Source organism: Mercenaria mercenaria, chromosome 1 (assembly GCF_021730395.1).
Source record: "Mercenaria mercenaria strain notata chromosome 1, MADL_Memer_1, whole genome shotgun sequence".
Classification (NCBI taxonomy): domain Eukaryota; kingdom Metazoa; phylum Mollusca; class Bivalvia; order Venerida; family Veneridae; genus Mercenaria; species Mercenaria mercenaria.
The window spans coordinates 90,629,967-90,650,999 of record NC_069361.1 but is presented as its reverse complement, the minus strand read 5'-3'; the positions used below and the strand labels follow the sequence as shown (position 1 = coordinate 90,650,999).

Sequence of the window (21,033 nt, the reverse complement as noted above, 5' to 3'; positions counted from 1 at the left end):
TAAAGACAGTTTCTCTTTGGAAGGTGGCAAGATATTTAGGCCTAAAAAAATTGTTTCCGGTATCCCGACCTACCCTAAGTTTTTGGCCTGACCCTAAATGTTTTTATGGCCTTGGAGATGTTTTTTTTTTCAACCTTTTAACAAAAAGTTGCAAAACTGCACTTTTTATGCTTTAAACATGGTCAGTGATGTTAGAAATCAACTTACTGATGCTCTAAAGGCATAACCCCCTTATTTGTATTCATTTTTTTTTAACAGAAAAAAGCTCCGAAAAGTCTGGCTTAATAAAAAAAAAATCCAAAAAAAAAAATACCGACCTACCTACCCTAATTTTCTTGAGCATGTTACCAGAAACAATCTTTTTTTTTCTGCCTTAAGAATCATTTTGCTTTTTAATTTTCATTCATTTCAGTTGAATATTATATGAAGTTCATGACAATTGAGATTAGATTTAAAAAAAAACCTATTGACTGTCAAGATTTTATGTAGGGTTAGTTTAAGTTTCAAATATGAAGTCCTGCCTACTGCTTTAAATAATTTCTAAAACTATTTCAGTAAAAAGCTGTAAAAGCAATGGGAGACGCTTTAATAGGCTTTTGAAATTAATAATATTTCCTGAAATGTTTTTATCTTTAGATGCTATTCCATGGTCACCACACAGACAGTTCTAACAACAGCTTTGTCCTACCATGTTCCAGTCAAGGTCATCCGATGTCGGCGTCTGCTATTCCAAAACTACACGGATATGCTACAGCTTCTCCATGTGCAAGATTTGAGCCATTTCGTTCACCGCAAAGTCTGAATTCTACGTTTCCTTCAAATACATCTTACCCCTCTGCAGCAGACATTTTTAAGAGCTTGAAGAGTCAGTCAAGATTTGAAAGGGATAACTTACTGGACACAAGTCATGAAAAGGAACATGGTCACAAGGAAAATGATCCTGGTATGGCAAACAATGTTAGTGACAGACATTTTCACACACACTCAGATAGGCAGCCACAAGTGCATGAACCTGCTAGCATTATGCCAGAAATTTTGACTGGCATTGTGGGTAATAGTAGTCATTATGATGGGTACAGACACCAGGTACACAGCAAAAAATCTGGCAGCAGTACAGGCAATAAGGTAGATAAGACCTATGAAGAGAATTTCCAAGAGGCTTTCTATGATTCTGGAACAAATAAAGAAGGTTTGTACTCACAGTTTCCCAGTCTTTATTTTAAATGTTTGTAAAAGAAATAAACAAAATATATGTCAGCTTCCCCAAAACATAGCATTAAAATTTTACAGCAGTGAAAGAGTACACAGTTAAGCATGTTTTACAAATTGAAATATGGTTAGAAAAGTTTTAGAGAAACTTCATTCAGCCAGTTTAGAGGCTGCAGTGCTACAAAACAGGATTTGTTTTTCCTGACTATATTACAGACAATATATATTGATACATAATGTCTTCAGTGGGTGCACAGGGATGGACCTGATGTCAGCCTTCTATAATTGGGCATACATTTTGTGATTTAAGTCGGCCTGTTAGTATTTTAGTATTTTCTGCTCAATTAAATCTTGAACTGGTTTATTCTGCTATATTTTTTTCTCCCCATAAATTTTCATGGGACCATAATCGTCTCAGTCTCACCTGTCCTGGTATGTCTAAGTATTTATTGCAGAATTATGGTCTTTATATTTGTCCACACTAGTTCTTCTACTCTATTTATGGGTAAACCCTTGAGGTAATGATTGGTTTGAAGCCTTGTTACGTATATGTTATGGGTTTTATGACAGAATGATTTTTCACATAGTTATAGCCCTTTTATTTTCACACATAATTTACATAGAGTCTATCCCAGATATTCTTGTCCGGTCTATTTTACTGGCTAGAATTCAAGGAAACTTCACAGGAAGCTTCACTACTGAGGTGCACATATGATTTTGTGATAAAATTTGTCCAAGCTACTTCTATACTATCATGACTGCTGGTGGGATTTGAATGAAACTTCACTAGAATGATCAGTATGAAGCCTTGTTGCAGGTTTTACAGCAGAATCAGTTTTTAGCATAGGTGAGCTTTTGTCTGTCGGCCGTCCATCCGTCTTCGTTCACAATTTCTTGTGAACACGATAGAGACTACATTTTGCAATCAATTTTAATCAAACTTGCACACAACTTGTATTGGCATAATATCTCGGTTCCTTTCGAAAACTGGCCAGATCCCATCACGGGTTCCAGAGTTATGGCCCCTTAAAGGGCCAGAATATGCTATTTTTGGCTTGTGAACACGATAGAGACCACATTTTGCAATCATCTTTAATCAAAGTTGCACACAACTTGCATTTTAATAATAATTTGGTTCCTTTCCAAAACTGGCCAGATCCCATCATGAGTTCCAGAGTTATGGGCCCTTAAAGGGCTGAAATTTGCTATATTTGGCTTGTGAACACGATAGAGACCACATTTTGCTATCAACTTTAATCAAACTTGCACACAACTTGTATTGGCATAATATTTCTGTTTCTTTTGAAAACTGGCCAGATCCCATCAAGGGTTCCAGAGTTATGGCCCCTTAAAGGGCCAAAATTTGCTATTTTTGGCTTGTGAACACGATAAAAACCACATTTTGCAGTCAACTTTAATCAAACTTGCACACAACTTGTATTGGCATAATATCTCAGTTCCTGTCGAAAACTGGCCAGATCCCATCATGGGTTCTAGAGTTATGGCCCCTTAAAGGGCCAAAATTTCCTATCTTGGCTTTTTCAGCCATATAGAGACTTCATTTATATTTATGTCTCCCACCACACTGTGGTGTGGGAGACATTGATTTACTCCAGTCTGTGTGTCTGTCTGTCTGTCACAAAGCTTGTCTGCACTCGAAGTCAAACATTTCTCATTCGATCTTCACCAAACTTCAACAAAATGTGTCTGCCAATAAGTGCTCGGCCAAGTTCAATAACTAGCCAAATCGGCTTAGGCACTTTGGAATTATGGCCTTTGAATTACCAAAAACACTCAGATTTCTTGCGCAGTTTTGCCTCCAAACCGCCTAGTAGTATAGGCGTCCTTTTTGTGTCAAGAAAGCGCATGCACATGTTGATTAAGTAAACAGTATATAAAGACTGATTTACTATTTAGATGATTAGGCAGTTGTGAGAGACATGCGCTTTTCTCAAAAGCATCTCTAGTTTGATTTGATACAAACTTGCAAAATATCTTCAACAACAATAAATCTTATATTCCGTGGTGAATTTATCAGATCCAATCATAGGTTCCAGAGTTACGGCCCCTGATTGATCCCTGAAAGAGCCAAAATTTGTTAATTTTTACCTTGTGAACACAATAAAAATGACATTTTATATTTGATTTTAACCACACTTACACACAACTTAAGTCACAATAAGATCTCAGTTCCTTTCGAAAAACGGCTAGATTCCATCATGAGTTCTAGAGTTACTGCCTCTAAAAGGGGCAAATTATTTTCTAGTTTAGCCGTTTCAGCCATATAGAGGTTTCATTTATGCTTTGATTTGATACAAAGTAGCACAGAATGATTATCTTGATTATTTTTTGGCCTGGATCGAAACTGGGTCATGTCGGGTAAAAAACTAGGTCATCAGGTCAAATCAAAGGAAAAGCTTGTTAACAACCTAGAGGTCACATTTATGATCCTATCTTCATGAAGCTCGTTCAGAATGTTTATCTTGATGATTTCTAGGCCAAATATGAAACTGGGTCATATGGGGTCGAAAACAAGGTCACCTGGTCAAATCAAAGGAAAAGCTTGTTAACACTCTTGAGGCCGCATTTATGACCCTATCTTCATGAAACTTGGTCAGAATGTTTATCCTGATGATTCCTAGGCAAATTTCGAAACTGGGTCATATGGGGTCAAAAACTAGGTCACTTGGTCAAATCAAAGGAAAAGCTTGTTAACTTTCTTGTTCATTTGATGTGCATGAAACTTGGTCAGAATGTTTGTGTATGAAATAGCCTATGGATTTTTATCTGGGTCATGTAGGGTCAAAAACTAGGTCACCAGATCAAATCAAAGAATAAGCTTGTTTACACTCAAGAGGACACGTTTTTTTGGTCCAATCTTAATGAAAATTTGTCAGAATATTTGTCTCCATGAAAACACTAGGTAAAACGTTTACACTGTTATTGTGTGTTACTCAGGTGAGTGACTTAGGGCCATCTTGGCTCTCTTGTTTAGCTCACCTGAGCCGAAGGCTGAAGGTAAGCATTTATGTCTGCTTGATGTCCGTCGCGTCGTCAGTCTGTCAACAGTTTCTAAAAAAAATCTTCTTTATAACTACTGGGCAGACTTACACAAAACTTCATAGGAATTATCCTTGGGTGGCCCCCTTTCAAAATTGCCCGAAATATTAAAATCCATTTGGAAATGTGGTTGCCGTGGCAACTGAAAGTAAAATCTTTACAAATCTTCTTCTCAGAAACTGTTAGCAGGGTTTCAAAAATATTTTGTAGAAATGATCTTTAGGTGACCCTCTACCAAAATTGCTTAAGCTGTTCTATGTTGATAAAAAACATGGCCGCCAGGGAGCGGGGCCTATTTTCCTTGGTATCTCAGGAATCACTTTTAGGAATGGGTTGAAACTTCACACACTCGTTTACTTTTATGCACAGGTTCAGTAACTCTTTAGAGTTGTGAATTGTTGCTGCCTTCTGACAGCTCTTGTTGTTCTTTGCATTTCTGTGTTAAACTTCTTGTTTAGGTCAACAAGTTTTATCAAATCTCCTCATTTTGCAGATGAAAGAGTGTCTCCTGAGATGATAGAAGCATGTTCTCTATATATGTGGATTATAAAACCTGTACCTGGTAGCCACAGCATCTGTGTGGAGGGAAAGAAGAGGTAAGGAATATGAAGTGTGTACTATTGACAGGTGGTCTCCTGTCCCAAAGGACAATAATCTTTAGGCAGATTGATATCTCTTGAAAACCGGCAGCTTTGCCATAACGGTTAACCCCCAAAATTCAAAGGATGTCAATCTAAAATCAACAAACTTTGCTCAAGAGCAGGACATTGTTAACAAACGATATCAGAAAATAATTACAAATATTAACAAGGGCCGTTTGTAAAACACATACGCCTCCATTCACCCACATGGTGCCCTGTCCCATTTTCAGTCCTGAAATCAATGGCCTTGTCCATTGATCTACTGACACCCAACACAATAATGTTCATCTAATGATGACAGGCAATCAGTCTTTGAAGTTTTTGGACTGCAGACCAAACTGTTCTTTAGTTATTGGGTAGAAATTGTTTACAGTGTCCAGACCATTGTGAACTCTACCTACTGACCCTAAAACGATAGAGGTCATATATTGACCATTGGCAATTGGTCTAAGCAGTTTGAAGGCAGTAGGCTAAATTATCCTTAAGTTGTTGAGTGGAAACTAGGTCACTTTTGAACTTGATCAATCATCCTGTGAAGTTTGAGAGCTGTAGTCCAAAGTGTTCTGAAGTTATTGAGTGGACACCATTTTAAGTCACAGTATTGTTTTGACCTTGATCTTTGACCTACTGAAACAACAAGATCATCTACTGACCACAGGCAATCATCTTATGAAGTTTGACCATTTTCAGACCAAGCATTCTCTAGTTACTGATCATAACCCCGCTTCTTCAAAATTTTGGTATAAAGGTAGTGAGTAGGGTTTTAATGTACTATCTTGTGACCCAGTCTTGAGATGTTGCACTTCATAACAAAGTATTTCTTACAAAGAATCAGTGTACGAACCCATTATAGCTAGAAGGAGAAGTCGCTCCCCTAATTTTTCATGCTAGGGAAGTCCCTTGCCTCCCTCCCTGTCCCTTCACCACCTCTGTCCTACCCAAAACTTACAAAATTAATTAAATGAGTCTTTCCTTTTTAGCTCAACTATTCAAAGAATAGGTAGAGCTATTGAACTCGCCCATGCTTCGGCGCCTGTGTCGTTGTCCCATTTTGGTTAAGTTTTTGTATGTAAGCTGGTATCTCAGTAACCACTTGTGGGAATGGATTGAAACTTCACAAACTTATTCACTGTGATAAACTGACTTACATTGCACAGGTTCCATAACTCTATTTTGCTTTTTATCTCGACTACTCAAAGAATAGTAGAGCTATTGGACTCCCCCATGCGTCCGCGTCGGCACCAGCGTCCCGATTTGGTTAAGGTTTTGTATGTAAGCTGGTATCTCAGTAACCACTTGTGGGAATGGATTGAAACTTCACACACGTATTCACTGTGATGAACTGACCTACATTGCACAGGTTCCTTAACTCTATTCTGCTTTTTAGTTCACCTGTCACAAAGTGACAAGGTGAGCTTTTGTGATCACGCGGTGTCCGTCGTCTGTGCGTCCGTAAACTTTTGCTTGTGACCACTCTAGAGGTCACATTTTTCATGGGATCTTTATGAAAGTTGGTCAGAATGTTCATCTTGATGATATCTAGGTCAAGTTCGAAACTGGGTCACGTGCCATCAGAAAGTAGGTCAGTAGGTCTAAAAATAGAAAAACCTTGTGACCTCTCTAGAGGCCATATATTTCAAAAGATCTTCATGAAAAAAGGTCAGAACGTTCACCTTGATGATATCTAGGTCAAGTTTGAAACTGGGTCACGTGCCTTCAAAAACTAGGTCAGTAGGTCTAAAAATAGAAAAACCTTGTGACCTCTCTAGAGGCCATATATTTCACAAGATATTCATGAAAATTGGTCAGAACGTTCACCTTGATGATATCTAGGTCAAGTTCGAAACTGGGTCACGTGCCATCAAAAACTAGGTCAGTAGGTCTAAAATTAGAAAAGCCTTGTGACCTCTCTAGAGGCCACATATTACACAAGATCTTCATGAAAATTGGTCAGAACGTTCACCTTGATGATATCTAGGTCAAGTTCGAAACTGGGTCACTTGCCATCAAAATCTAGGTCAGTAGGTCAAATAATAGAAAAACCTTGTGACCTCTCTAAAGGCCATATTTTTCATGGGAACTGTATGAAAGTTGGTCTGAATGTTCATCTTGATGATATCTAGGTCAAGTTCGAAACTGGGTCACGTGCTGTCAAAAACAAGGTCAGTAGGTCTAAAAATAGAAAAACCTTGTGACCTCTCTAGAGGCCATATATTTCACAAGATCTTCATGAAAATTGGTCAGAACGTTCACCTTGATGATATCAAGATCAGATTCGAAACTGGGTCACAAATATTTCATGAGATCTTCATGAAAATTGGTCAGAATGTTCACCTTGATGATATCAAGGTCAAGTTCGAAAGTGGGTCACATGCCATCAAAAACTAGGTCAGTAGGTCAAATAATAGAAAAACTTTGTGACCTCTCTAGAGGCCATATTTTTCATGGGATCTGTATGAAAGTTGGTGTGAATGTTCATCTTGATGATATTAGGTCAAATTTGAAAGTGTGTCACGTTTCTTCAAAAACTAGGTCAGTAGGTCAGATAATAGAAAAACCTTGTGACCTCTCTAAAGGCCATATTTTTCATGGGATCTGTATGAAAGTTGGTCTGAATGTTCATCATGATGATATCTAGATCAAGTTAGGAACAGGGTCATGTGCGGTCAAAAACTAGGTCAGTAGGTCTAAAAATAGAAAAACTTTGTGACCTCTCTAGAGGCCATACTTGTGAATGGATCTCCATAACAATTGGTCAGAATGTTCACCTTGATGATATCTAGGTCAGTTTTGAAACTGGGTCGCGTGCCTTAAAAAACTAGGTCAGTAGGGGAAATAATAAAAAAAACTTGTGACCTCTCTAGAGGCCATACTTTTCATGGGATCTGTATGAAAGTTGGTCTGAATGTTCATCTCGATGAGATCTAGGTCAAGTTTGAAACTGGGTCAACTGCGGTCAAAAACTATGTCAGTAGGTCTATAATTATTAAAATCTTTTGACCTCTCTAGAGGCCATATTTTTCAATGGATCTTCATGAAAATTGATCTGAATGTTCACCTTGATGATATTTAGGTCAGTTTCGAAACTGGGTCACGTGCGGTCAAAAACTAGGCCAGTAGGTATAGAAATAGAAAAACCTTGTGACCTCTCTAGAGGCCATATTTTTCATGAGATCTTCACGAAAATTAGTGAGAATGTTCACCTTGATGATATCTAGGTAAATTTTAAAACAGGATCACGTACCTTCGAAAACTAGGTCAATAGGTCAAATAATAGAAAAACCTTGTGACCTCTCTAGAGACTATATTTTTCAATGTATTTTCATGAAATTGGTCAGAATTTTTATCTTGATAGTATCTAGGTCAAGTTCAAAACTGGGTCACATGAGCTAAAAAACTAGGTCACTATGTCAAATAATAGAAAAAACGACGTCATACTCAAAACTGGGTCATGTGGGAAGAGGTGAGCGATTCAGGACCATCATGGTCCTCTTGTTTACAAAATTATGCCCCTTTTTCGACTTGGTTCTTGGTTAAGGTTTTGTATGTAAGCTGGTATCTCAGTAACCACTTGTGGGAATGGGTTGAAACTTCACACACTTATTCACTGTGATAAACTGACCTACATTGCACAGGTTCCATAACTCTATTTTGCTTTTTTACAAAATTATGCCCCTTTTTCGACTAAGAAATTCTTAGTTAAGGTTTTGTACGTAAGCTGGTATCTCAGTACCCACTAATGGGAATGAATTGAAACTTAACACACTTATTCACTGTCATGATCTGACATGCACTGTATAGGTCCCATAACTCTATTTTGCAATTTTTCAAAATTATGCCCCTTTTTAACCCACCATCATCAGATGGTCAGCTATTCAAATTACTCTGCATCAGTGGTCTGTACTTCCGTCCGTCCATTAACAATTTCTCGTTATCACATCTCCTCAGAAACTATGGGGCGGGTTTTGACCAAACTTTGTCAGAATGATGTATTGGTACCCTAGTTGTGTCCCCCTGAAAATCAGACTGGTTCAACAATTTTTAGCTCGACTATTTGAAGAATAGGGGAGCTATCCTACTCGCTCCAGCGTGAGCGTTAGCGTGAACGTGAGCGTCACACAAATGTTAAAAGTTTGCGTACCACCCCAAATATTTTCAAAGTCCATTGAGATATTGCTTTGATATTTTGCATACTTGTTAACCATCATGACCCCAGTCTGTAAAAAGGAGTAGGCAACTCTGTCAAGCATTTTGACTGAATTATGGCCCCTTTTCTACTTAGAATAAATGTTAAAGTTTGTGTAACACCCCAAATATTTTCAAAGTCCATTGAGATATTGCTTTGATATGTTGCTTACTTGTTTACCATCATGACCCCAGTCTGTAAAAAGGAGTAGGCAACTCTATCAAGCATTTTGACTGAATTATGGCCCCTTTTCTACTTAGAATAAATGTTAAAGTTTGCGTAAGACCCCAAATATTTTCAAAGTCCATTGAGATATTGCTTTCATATTTTGCATAGTTGCTTACCATCATGACCTCAGTCTGTAAAAAGGAGGAGGCAACTTTATCAAGCATTTTGACTGAATTATGGCCCCTTTTCGACTTAGAATAAATGTTAAAGTTTGTGTACCACCCCAAATATTTTCAAAGTCCATTGAGATATTGCTTTGATATTTTGCATACTTGTTTACCATCATGACCTCAGTCTGTAAACAGGAGCAGACAACTCTATCAAGCATTTTGACTGAATTATGGCCCCTTTTCGACTTAGAATATGCTTATTGTAATGTTTAAGTTTTACTCAGAGCTTATATTATACTATCAAGCACTGAGAATAGTCGAGCGCGCTGTCAACTGACAGCTCTTGTTTAATTAGTTATGGCCCTTTGTTTATTAGCCCACCATCATCAGATGGTGGGCTATTCAAATCACTCTGCGTCCGTGGTCCGTCGTCCTTCCGTCCGTCCGTCCGTCAGTCCGTCCGTCCTTCCGTCCGTTAACAATTTCTCGTTATCGCATTTCCTCAGAAACTACCTGGGGGATTTTGACCAAACTTTGTCAGAATGATGTATTGGTACCCTAGTTGTGTCCCCCTGAAAATCAGACTGGTTCAACAATTTTTTAGTAAGTTATGGCCCTTTGTTTATTTCTATAATTTACATAGATTTATATAGGGAAAAACTTTGAAAATCTTCTTGTCCAAAACCACAGAGCCTAGGGCTTTGATATTTGGTATGAAGCATCATCTAGTGGTCCTCTACCAAGATGATTCAAAATATTTCCTTGGGGTCTAATATGGCCCCGCCCCGGGGGTCACATGGTTTATATAGACTTATATAGGGAAAAACTTTGAAAAACCTCTTGTTCAAAACCACAGGGCCTAGGGCTTTGATATTTTGTATATGACATCATCTAGTGGTATTCTACTAAGATTGTTCAAATTATCCCCCTAGGGTCAAATATGGCTCCGCCCTGGGGGTCACATGGTTTACATAGACTTACATAGGGAAAAACGTTGAAAATTTTCTTGTCCAAACCACAAAGCCTAGGGCTTTGGCATTTGTAATGTAGCATCATCTAGTGGTTCTCTACCAAGTTTGTTCAAATTATCCCCCTAGAGTCAAATATGGCCCCGCCCTGGGGGGTCACATGGTTCATATAGACTTATATAGGGAAAAGATTTTAAAATCTTCTTGTCAATAACCTACAACATTCAAATTTGGACCACATGTATGGTTTTGAGTGGCAAGATGAACCTTGACATGAGTTGACCTTGATTTTGACCTAGTGACCTACTTTCACATTTCTGTAGCTACAGCCTTCAAATTTGGACCACTTGCATAGTTTTGTGCACTGAAAAAAACTTTGACCTTGACTTTGACCTAGTGACCTACTTTCACAATTTTGAAGGTACAGGCTTCAAATTTGGACCACATGCATAGTTTTGTGTTCAGAATTGGAATTTGACCTTGATTTTGACCTACTGACCTATTTTCACATTTCTCAAGCTACAGCCTTCAAATTTGGACCACATGCATAGTTTTGTTTACCGAAACAAACTTTGACCTTTACATTGACCTAGTGACCTACTTTCACATTTTTGAAGGTACAGGCTTCAAATTTGGAACACATGCATAGTTCTGTGTTCCGAAATTAAATTTGACCTTGATTTTGACCTAGTGACCTACTTTCACATTTCTCGAGCTACAGCCTTCAAATTTGGACCACATGCATAGTTTTGTGGACCGAAATGAACTTTGACCTTAAGATTGACCTAGTGACCTACTTTCACATTTCTGTAGCTACAGGCTTCAGATTTAGACCACATGCATAGGATTGTGTACCGAAACAAACTTTGACCTTGACATTGACCTAGTGACCTACTTCCACATTTTTGAAGGTACAGGCTTTAAATTTGGACCACATGCATAAATTTGTGTTCTGAAGTGTAATTTGACCTTGATTTTGACCTAGTGACCTACTTTCACATTTCGTCCTTGAAATTGATCTAGTGACCTACTTTCACATTTCTCAAGCTACAGCTTTCGAATTTGGACCACATGCAAAGTGTTGTGTACGGAAATGAAATTTGACCTTGAGCTAGTCAGTAAGTCTTGAAATTTGGAACGCTCAAAAATGGCACATTGGTGGGCGCCAAGATCACTCTGTGATCTCTTGTTTTGATTTCTAATATAATTTTATATCCAGTGGCCCTCCAAGTAGTGTATTGTTTTTTTTATGGCTTTACCTGTAGAAGGGTCATAAAGTCTGCAGACACTAATGAGATAATGATTCAAGTTGTCCATTTTTTTCCTATTACAACTCAGCAGTAAATGGACTACCCTAGTAGATTGATGATTAATTTGTTTAGTACTGAAATTTCTGGGTTTAATTATTAGTTAATATATAAGTAATTATATGTGCATTCTTTGTTTCCATAATAAGAAAAAAATAATAATTGCATATAACTCATTAATGATGTTACCTCTCTTGTTTAGGCTATGGGTTTAATTATTAACCCCGACGAAAGTCGGAGGGATATAGTTTTGGCGTTGTCCATCCTTACGGAGCCATATCTAGGAAATGGTTGGGAATATTTATATTTAAAACTTTATATACATGTTCACAGTACACAGGTTTCATAACACTACTTTGCATTTTTACAAAATTATGCACCTTTTTTGACCTGGCAGCTCTTGGTTAAGTTTTTGTATGTAAGCTGGTATCACAGTAATCACTTGTGGGAATGGATTGAAACTTCACACAATTGTCTATTGTCATGAGCTGATATGCATTGTACAGGTTTCATAACACTGTTTCGCAGTTTTACAAAAGTATGCCCCTTTTTCGACTTATTGGCTCACCTGAGCACAAAGTGCTCAAGGTGAGCTTTTGTGATCGCCCTGTGTCTGTCGTCTTCCGTCTGTCCATCTGTCATCGTCAACAGTTTGACTGTTAATACTCTAGTGGTCACAATTTTGGCCCAATCTTAATGAAACTTGGTCAGAATATTACCCTCAATAAAATCTTGGACCAGTTCGATATTGGGTCATCTGGGATTAAAAACTAGGTCACCAGGTCAAATCAAAGGAAAAGCTTGTTAACACTCTAGAGGTCGCAATTTTGGTCCAATCTTCATGAAACTTGGTCAGAATGTTATCCTCAATAAAATCTTGGACGTTTTTGATATTGGGTCATCCGGGGTCAGAAACTAGGTCACCAGGTCAAATCAAAGGAAAAGCTTGTTAACACTCTAGAGGTCACAATTTTGGCTAATCTTAATGAAACATGGTCAGAATGTTACCCTCAATAAAATCTTGGACAAGTTTGATATTGGGTCATCTGGGGTCAAAAACTAGGTCACCAAGTCAAATCAAAGGAAAAGCTTGTTAACACTGTAGAGGCCACATTTATGAAAATATCTTCATGAAATTTAGTCAGAATGTTAATTTTGATGATCTCAACGTCCAGTTTGAATCTGGGTCATGTAGGGTAAAAAACTAGGTCACCAGGTCAAATCAAAGGAAAAGCTAATTAACATTCTAGAGGCCACATTTATGACCATATCTTAATGAAACTTGACCAGAATGTTAATCTTGATGATATATAGGTCAGGTTCAAATCTGGGTCAGATGGGGTCAAAAACTAAGTCACTAGGTCAAATCAAAGGAAAAGCTTGTGAACACTCTAGAGGCCACATTTATGACTGTATCTTCATGAAACTTAGAATGTTAATCTTGATGATCTTTAGGTCAAGTTTGAATCTGGGTCTAATAGGGTCAAGAACTAGATCACCAGGTCAAATCAAAGGAAAAGCTAGTTAACACTCTGGAGGTCACAATTTTGGCCCAATCTTAATAAAACTTGGTCAAAATGTTACCCTCAATAAAATCTTGGACGAGTTCTATATTGGGTCATCTGGGTTCAAAAACTAGGTCACCAGGTCAAATCAAAGGAAAAACTTGTTAACACTGTAGAAGCCACATTTATGACTGTATCTTCATGAAACTTGGTCAGAATTTTAATCTTGATGATCTCAGGGTCCATTTTGAATCTGGGTCATGTAGGGTCAAAAACTAGGTCACCAGGTCAAATCAAAGAAAAAGCTAGTTAACACTCTAGAGGCCACATTTATGACCATATCTTAATGAAATTTGACCAGAATGTTAATCTTGATGATTCCTAGGTCAGGTGAGCGATACAGGGCCTTCTTGGCCGTCTTGTATTCATTAAATTGACAAGACTGTTGAATAGTCGAAAGTTGCTGTCCTCGACAGCTCTTGTTAATTTCTCTTGTCTGTTCATATTGTTGCTGACAGATACCTTTATTTACTGTGAAATTTCAGTTTAGCAGATGACAACTTCTGGCACAGTGGAGTGATAACACATAGGATAAATGAGAAGGTAGTTGAGACTCAAACAAGATCTGTATACAGACTGGAGGGCAACATGGAATTACTGGATGCTATGGCTGCTGGTAAGTTTCTGAACATCTTTTACAATACCATGTACACTGATAAAGGTACTCTGATGAAGCTACAATACAAAGTAGAAACATGACAATTTAACTGATATAACGCCTTCAGAGAAGAGTACATGTAATTATATCTGCTCATGACTTGTGGTGTGGACCACACAGTTTATGATCAATAAATTGAGAACACTTTTGCATACAGCAGTAAAACTTTATGGGATATAAATAGATGACAGTTTTCAATTGGTAGGTGGAGATTGTTTCAATTGCCCTATGTGCGTAAAGGAAAACCCTTGGCCAGCAGTCTTCATACTAAGATAATTGCCTGTGGTCAGCAGATGACACCAGTTGTTTTTGGGGTCAGGAGACTGAAGGGCAAGGTCACTGACCTTGAGACTGAATAAACAGTTTGTAACCCAAAACTCAAGAACATTTGGGCCTACAGCCAGTAAATTTCATCAGGTGATTGCTTGTTGTAGAGCAGATGGTCCCTGTCGCTCATGGGGTTCATAGGTAAAGGTCAAGCAAGACTTTAAACCATTTCGAGTGAAAAACTAGAGAAAGCTTTGTTTACAACTACCAAATTTCATGTGTATTGTCAAGCTTTGAAATAGACGCCATGGATAAAGTTAAGTTTTCCTTAGCTGTGAGAATGGATTAAAATGTCTCACACATGTAATGATATCACGTGTCATGCACAGGTCCCATAACTCTGTTCTGCTTTTACATGAAGTTATGTCCCATTTTCAACTTAGCAATATTTTGTATCTCATTAGTGTCGTAGGAAGGAAAAGTTCTCTGACTCAGAATAATTGCCTCATGTTTTTATTTTTTTAAATTTGTTTAGTGACAAAGCTTTTGAACTTCCAGTTCATCTTTTTTAGTATCCCCCACCACCATTCAGCCCAATGTACTCTTTCCTCCCTCGCGGAAAGTAACTTGCTATTTGCAGTTTCTTTATTTTGTTCTCTTGTTTCTTAGTATGCCACCGTTGCAAAAGTAAATTTTCTTTTTTGTTTACTTTCTATTCAGTTTCTTCCATTTTGTTTTTGCTGCTTTTAATATGCTGTCACCATGATGAATAAACATTGAATACATTAAACTATTGTTTTATACATTTGGAATTTATATATACTTCAGATGATTACATTGGTAAATAATGCTCACATGTTGTTTGAATGGTTTCAGGATTTTCACGGAAAACAGCAGAAGCATTTTGGCTTGGTTTCCCTAGCGACTGGCAGAAGCTGATACAGGAACATTTCAGTACAGTACCACTTAACAGGTTAGTTCTGCATGGGTGATTCAAAGATCCAATTACTGACAGATTTCAAGTCACTAGTAAAAATGTTTGGAAATAGGGTTTTGGTCCTGGATGATTAAGATCTAGTAAGCTATTTCTTTCAGGAGACAGAGTTTTAATCAATTTGTTTAAGAAAAAGTTGACTAAGGGAGGATAATGGACATTGTTAGCCTATATATTCTAGCTTGGAAGACAATGTCCATGTTAAGCTGACCAAATACAAACTTTTATGGCCACATACTGTTAACTTTTTGCTTCTGTAGTGGTCTTCTGCATTATGTAGATGTTTGTATAGAGACTGCTTTGTAATTTTCAGCATAGAAGAGAAACAGTCAGATTCAGAGGAAGGTAACTTATTTCTTTGTTGTGTTCAGGCCAGGTCCATGTTGGATATAATTCACATGACTTTGTAAAATCAGTTAATAGATATTATGCTCAGTTGATGAACACCAATAGTAACACATCGAGTTGTTACAATTGTGTCATCAGTCAAGTACATTGAGGGGCCCTTGTGGCTATGTGGTTAAGGTCCCTAAATCACATGCCCCTCACAGCTGTGGGTTCGAACCTTGCTTGAGTGTAAAGTTTTGTCATGTGAGGAAGTTGTCCAGCTGGCTTACAGAAGGTTATTGGTTCTACCTGTGTGCCTGCGTAGGCCCGAAATAATGCCTTGTGGTGCACCTGGGGCCTTTTTCTGCCATCAAAAGCACCATATGACCTAAAATTGTGTGACTTTGATTTAAAACACAGCAAAAAAAAACAACAAGACATGATGGAAAATAAAATTTTGTACAAAGCTCATGTGTGGTTAATCTGGGGATTTAGTTGAAATATTTCTGAAATAACATAATATGGTGATTTTAATTTTACAGAAATTACAACATTAGAAGATGGTGGTGAAGAATCAGATGACACTGATACAGGACAAGAGGACACAACTCTCACAGAAGTTGTCTCTGCGGATGAAGGTATGTCAAGTAAATGAGTAAATGATAGATAACCAAATTACTGATAGTTACATTTTGCCTTAACAAGCATCCCTAAATGTTAATATATGCTGGATGACAGTTTCGCTGTAAATTCTTTAAAGTAACGTAAGTTATGTCAAAGAAGAAACCCAGTGACACAAACTCACTGTTTCATAAGTTATCTGAAAATTATTTGGCTGGCTTATGGTAGGTCATTGGTGTTAACCAGGTGCCTGCATGTGATGAAATTACACTTAGAGGGCCAACTGGGGTCTTGCTTGTAAGTCACCATATTACCTAAAATTGTGTTGATGTCATGTTAAACCTAGTCTTGCATGTTATTAATGGTTAAAGATAAGTGACACAAATTTCTCCAAATCATTGAAAACATTAATGAAACCAAGCTACAGGCAGATAAACATGATTGTTCTTTCCAGAAGATGGTTCATTGCCGTCATCCGGCAAAGTTGAAACACAGGCTGTTCTTCACAGCCCGGTAGACAACAAGAAGGGATCAAGGAAAGGCTCAAAATCAGAGGTGGTCATAGAGAATTGGATCATCAAGTCACTACCTAATGGAAAAGGAGTTAATGTCCTTGGAACTAAACCGTAGGTTTTAATGATTTTCAGGATTCAGAAAAAATTCAGAATGAAATATTTGAAATGCTGTCTGTCTGTGAAATCTGTTACTACCAAATCTGTTTCAGAATACATGGACTCTCTCAGTTACAATGTGCATTTTGCAGAAAGCTGTACCTCTAACTTAATTCAATGTTTCTAATGATTTAATGAATGACATGAACAATTATATATTTAGAATTTGTATAAACATCAATACTTGAAATTCATTGAATATTTTCAAAACACTGACTGAAATAGATGTGTAACTACTAGGGCCCAAAAAGTATTCTTTACAGTGAGCACATATAAATATTCAGGTATGTACATTGTAAACCCACAACACAGTGGATGTAGATAATGTGTACTGTGAAGTCAGAATTTTTTGCAGGGATTTTTCCGCTTATTTGCTAACTCTGCCTTCCTGAAAATGAATACTCGTAAAAGTGTTAATATTGTTACTAGTTATCCTGATATGCCCTATGAATTGGCCATATATTGCCAGTAATCTACCACATGAGCTAGGTTCCAGTTTGAAACATAGCAAAACTTTAGTCTCACCAAATTATCTTATTGTACAGTATGTTTTCTTTTATGATGACAGTGAGAGTGGCTTGTTATGGCACAGTTCAGCTATAGAGAAGAGGTTAGACAAGAAACGTTTAATGTCCAGCAGTGGTTCAGTCTACAGACTGAAGGGAAATATGGATAAACTTCTATCTCTCAATGAAGGTTAGTACATCTTTATACACTGCACAAAAATTTTAAAGTAGATTTTAGATTTTCACATTACTATATTGAATCATAAAACTACTACTTGATAGGTGTAAGTGTCAGAACACGACTGTTAAATTCATCATGGGATTTGTACTTTATATATTTTCTTTTTTAGCTCACCTGTCACAAAGTGACAAGGTGAGTTTTTGTGATCGCGTGGTGTCCGTCGTCCGTCCGTGCGTGTGTCCGTAAACTTTTGCTTGTGACCACTCTAGAGGTCACATTTTTCATGGGATCTTTATGAAAGTTGATCAGAATGTTCATCTTGATGATATCTAGGTCAAGTTCGAAACTGGGTCACGTACGGTCAAAAACTAGGTCAGTAGGTCTAAAAATAGAAAAACTTTGTGACCTCTCTAGAGGCCATATATTTCATGAGATCTTCAATAAAATTTGTCAGAATGTTCACCTTGATGATATCTAGGTCAAGTTCGAAAGTGGGTCACATGCCTTAAAAAACTAGGTCAGTAGGTCAAATAATAGAAAAACCTTGTGACCTCTCTAGAGGCATTTTTTTTCATGGGATCTGTATGAAAGTTGGTCTGAATGTTCGTCTTGATGATATCTAGGTCAAGTTCAAAAGTGGGTCATGTGCCGTCAAAAACTAGGTCAGTAGGTCAAATAACGGAAAAACCTTGTGACCTCTCTAAAGGCCATATTTTTCATGGGATCTGTATGAAAATTGGTCTGAATGTTCATCTTGATGATATCTAGGTCAAGTTCGAAACAGGGTCATGTGCGGTCAAAAACTAGGTCAGTAGGTCTAAAAATAGAAAAACCTTGTGACCTCTCTAGAGGCCATACTTGTGAATGGATCTCCATAAAAATTGGTCAGAATGTTCACCTTGATGATATCTAGGTCAAGTTTGAAACTGGGTCACGTGCCTTAAAAAACTAGGTCAGTAGGTCAAATAATAAAAAAACCCTGTGACCTCTCAAGAGGCCATACTTTTCATGGGATCTGTATGAAAGTTGGTCTGAATGTTCATCTTGATGATATCTAGGTCAAGTTTGAAACTGGGTCAACTGCGGTCAAAAACTAGGTCAGTAGGTCTAAAATTATTAAAATCTTTTGACCTCTCTAGAGGCCATATTTTTCAATGGATCTTCATGAAAATTGATCTGAATGTTCACCTTGATGATATCTAGGTCAGTATCGAAACTGGGTCACGTGCCGTCAAAAACTAGGCCAGTAGGTATAAAAATAGAAAAACCTTGTGACCTCTCTAGAGGCCATATTTTTCATGAGATCTTCATGAAAATTAGTGAGAATGTTCACCTAGATGATATCTAGGTAAAGGTCAAAACAGGGCCACGTACCTTTGAAAACTAGGTAAATAGGTCAAATAATAGAAAAACCTTGTGACCTCTCTAGAGACCATATTTTTCAATGGATCTTCATGAAAATTGGTCAGAACATTTATCTTGATAATATCTAGATCAAGTTCAAAACTGGGTCACATGAGCTGAAAAACTAGGTCACTATGTCAATAATAGAAAAAACGACGTCATACTCAAAACTGGGTCATGTGGGAAGAGGTGAGCGATTCAGGACCATCATGGTCCTCTTGTTCAGGTCACTAGTAAGTTCACTTGTTGAGATCTAACTCCTGTTCTGTTCCATTTAAACTTTCTACTGTATTTGATACAGTTTTGAATTTGCTTGGAGGCAAAGAGGAGAAAAATGATGTAAGATAAAAAATATTGGTATTTAAATCAGTTTATACTAAGATTTTGATGATCATCGTAAAAATGTAAAGTGACAAAGCATTTTACTTGTTTCTTTTCAGGCTTGCCAGTAAAAATCATTGACAAGTTTAGTTCAGGATTTCCAAAAGAATGGCAAGAGTTGATACAGGAGTTTTTATATACCAAACAAACAGACAAAAGGAAAAGTGACAAGGCTAAACAGAAAAAGAAAAACACGTCTAAGAAAAAGGGACAAGTTGGAGATAGAAAGGGCAAAATTCAGAAAGATTCAGCCCATCTTAAGAAGGTTACAAAAAAGTCTGAAATCCCTACACAGAATATACCCAGTAAGGTGAAGGAAGTCATATCAAGTCAACAGAAGTCTACAAACAGTCTCAAGAAGAGCTCAGAAAGGACAAGACCGAAGGATGGTGCTGAACCAGCTGAAACATATAAAAGAACAAAGACTGGTAAATATGATACATAGAAAATATATCTTGTGTCCAGAATGACTTTGGGGCCTCTGTAGCCAAGTGGTAAAACAAACAAATGACTTCATATACTTGTTGTCAAATGATAAAAAGATGTGCTTTTCTCATATCTTTTTCTTTGCAGGAAAAAAGAACAATTTAAAAGTTTCACTGATAATGGTATTCGATTTCATTTACAAATGCCTCGTTCAGAACAAAGAAACTGTAAATGTTAAATGTTTGTGTTTAAAGTGGATTGCCAGTCATTTTTAGCTCGACTATTCGAAGAATAGTCTAGCTATTCTACTCACCCTGGCGTCGGCGTCGGCGTCACACCTTGGTTAAGTTTTTGCATGCAAGTACATACAGCTATCATTTAAAGGCATATAGCTTTGAAACTTATTTATTCTTTTTCTAGGTCAATTACCAACCTCTCTGGGTCAAGTCCCATAACTCTGACATGTATTTTGAGCAAATTATGCCCCCTTTTGGACTTAGAAAATTTTGGTTAAAGTTTTACATGCAAGTTACTATCTCCAAAACTAATGCAGATATTGAATTGAAACTTCACATGTGTCTTCGGGGTTATAAAACTAGTTGATAGCACCAAGTCCCATAACTCTGACCTTCATTTTGGCCAAATTATGCCCCCTTTTGGACTTAGAAAATTCTGGTTAAAGTTTTGGGTGCAAGTACATACAGCTATTACTTAAAGGCATATAGATTTGAAACTTATTTTTTCTTTTTCTAGATCAATTACCTACCTCACTGGGTCAAGCCCCATAACTCTGACTTGTATTTTGGCCAAGTTATGCCCCCTTTTGGACTTAGAAAATTCTGGTTAAAGTTTTGCGTGCAAGTACATACAGCTATTACTAAAAGGCATATAGATTTGAAACTTATTTTTTCTTTTTCTAGGTCAATTACCTACCTCACTGGGTCAAGTCCCATAACTCTGACACGTATTTTGGGCAAATTATACCCCCTTTTGGACTTAGAAAATTCTGGTTAAAGTTTTACATGCAAGTAACTATCTCCAAAACTACTACAGATATTAAATTGAAACTTCACATGTGTCTTCGGGGTTATAAAACTAGTTGATAGCACCAAGTCCCATAACTCTGACATGTATTTTGGGCAAATTATGCCCCCTTTTGGACTTAGAAAATCCTGGTTAAAGTTTTGCATGCAAGTACATACAGCTATTACCAAAAGGCATATAGCTTTGAAACTTATTTATTCTTTTTCTAGGTCAATTACCAACCTCACTGGGTCAAGTTCCATAACTCTTAACATGTATTTTGAGCAAATTATGCCCCCT

General features: G+C 37.3%; 1 protein-coding gene across 2 annotated transcripts in view; it reads left to right on the top strand.

The window, feature by feature from the left end:
- LOC123530733 (mis18-binding protein 1-like) overlaps window positions 1–21,033 on the top strand; it is a 58,106-nt gene that overhangs the window by 11,432 nt on the left and 25,641 nt on the right. Inside the window, exons 3-11 of one of the 2 annotated variants that reach the window (XM_045311512.2) lie at window positions 637–1,189; window positions 4,763–4,865; window positions 13,760–13,890; window positions 15,076–15,172; window positions 15,507–15,538; window positions 16,063–16,158; window positions 16,599–16,767; window positions 17,381–17,508; window positions 19,344–19,712. In XM_045311512.2, coding sequence (XP_045167447.2) covers window positions 637–1,189; window positions 4,763–4,865; window positions 13,760–13,890; window positions 15,076–15,172; window positions 15,507–15,538; window positions 16,063–16,158; window positions 16,599–16,767; window positions 17,381–17,508; window positions 19,344–19,712 — 1,678 coding nt within the window. Of the gene's footprint in view, window positions 1–636; window positions 1,190–4,762; window positions 4,866–13,759; window positions 13,891–15,075; window positions 15,173–15,506; window positions 15,539–16,062; window positions 16,159–16,595; window positions 16,768–17,380; window positions 17,509–19,343; window positions 19,713–21,033 lie in introns of both variants that reach the window. The other variant, XM_045311506.2, reaches the window with a different exon arrangement.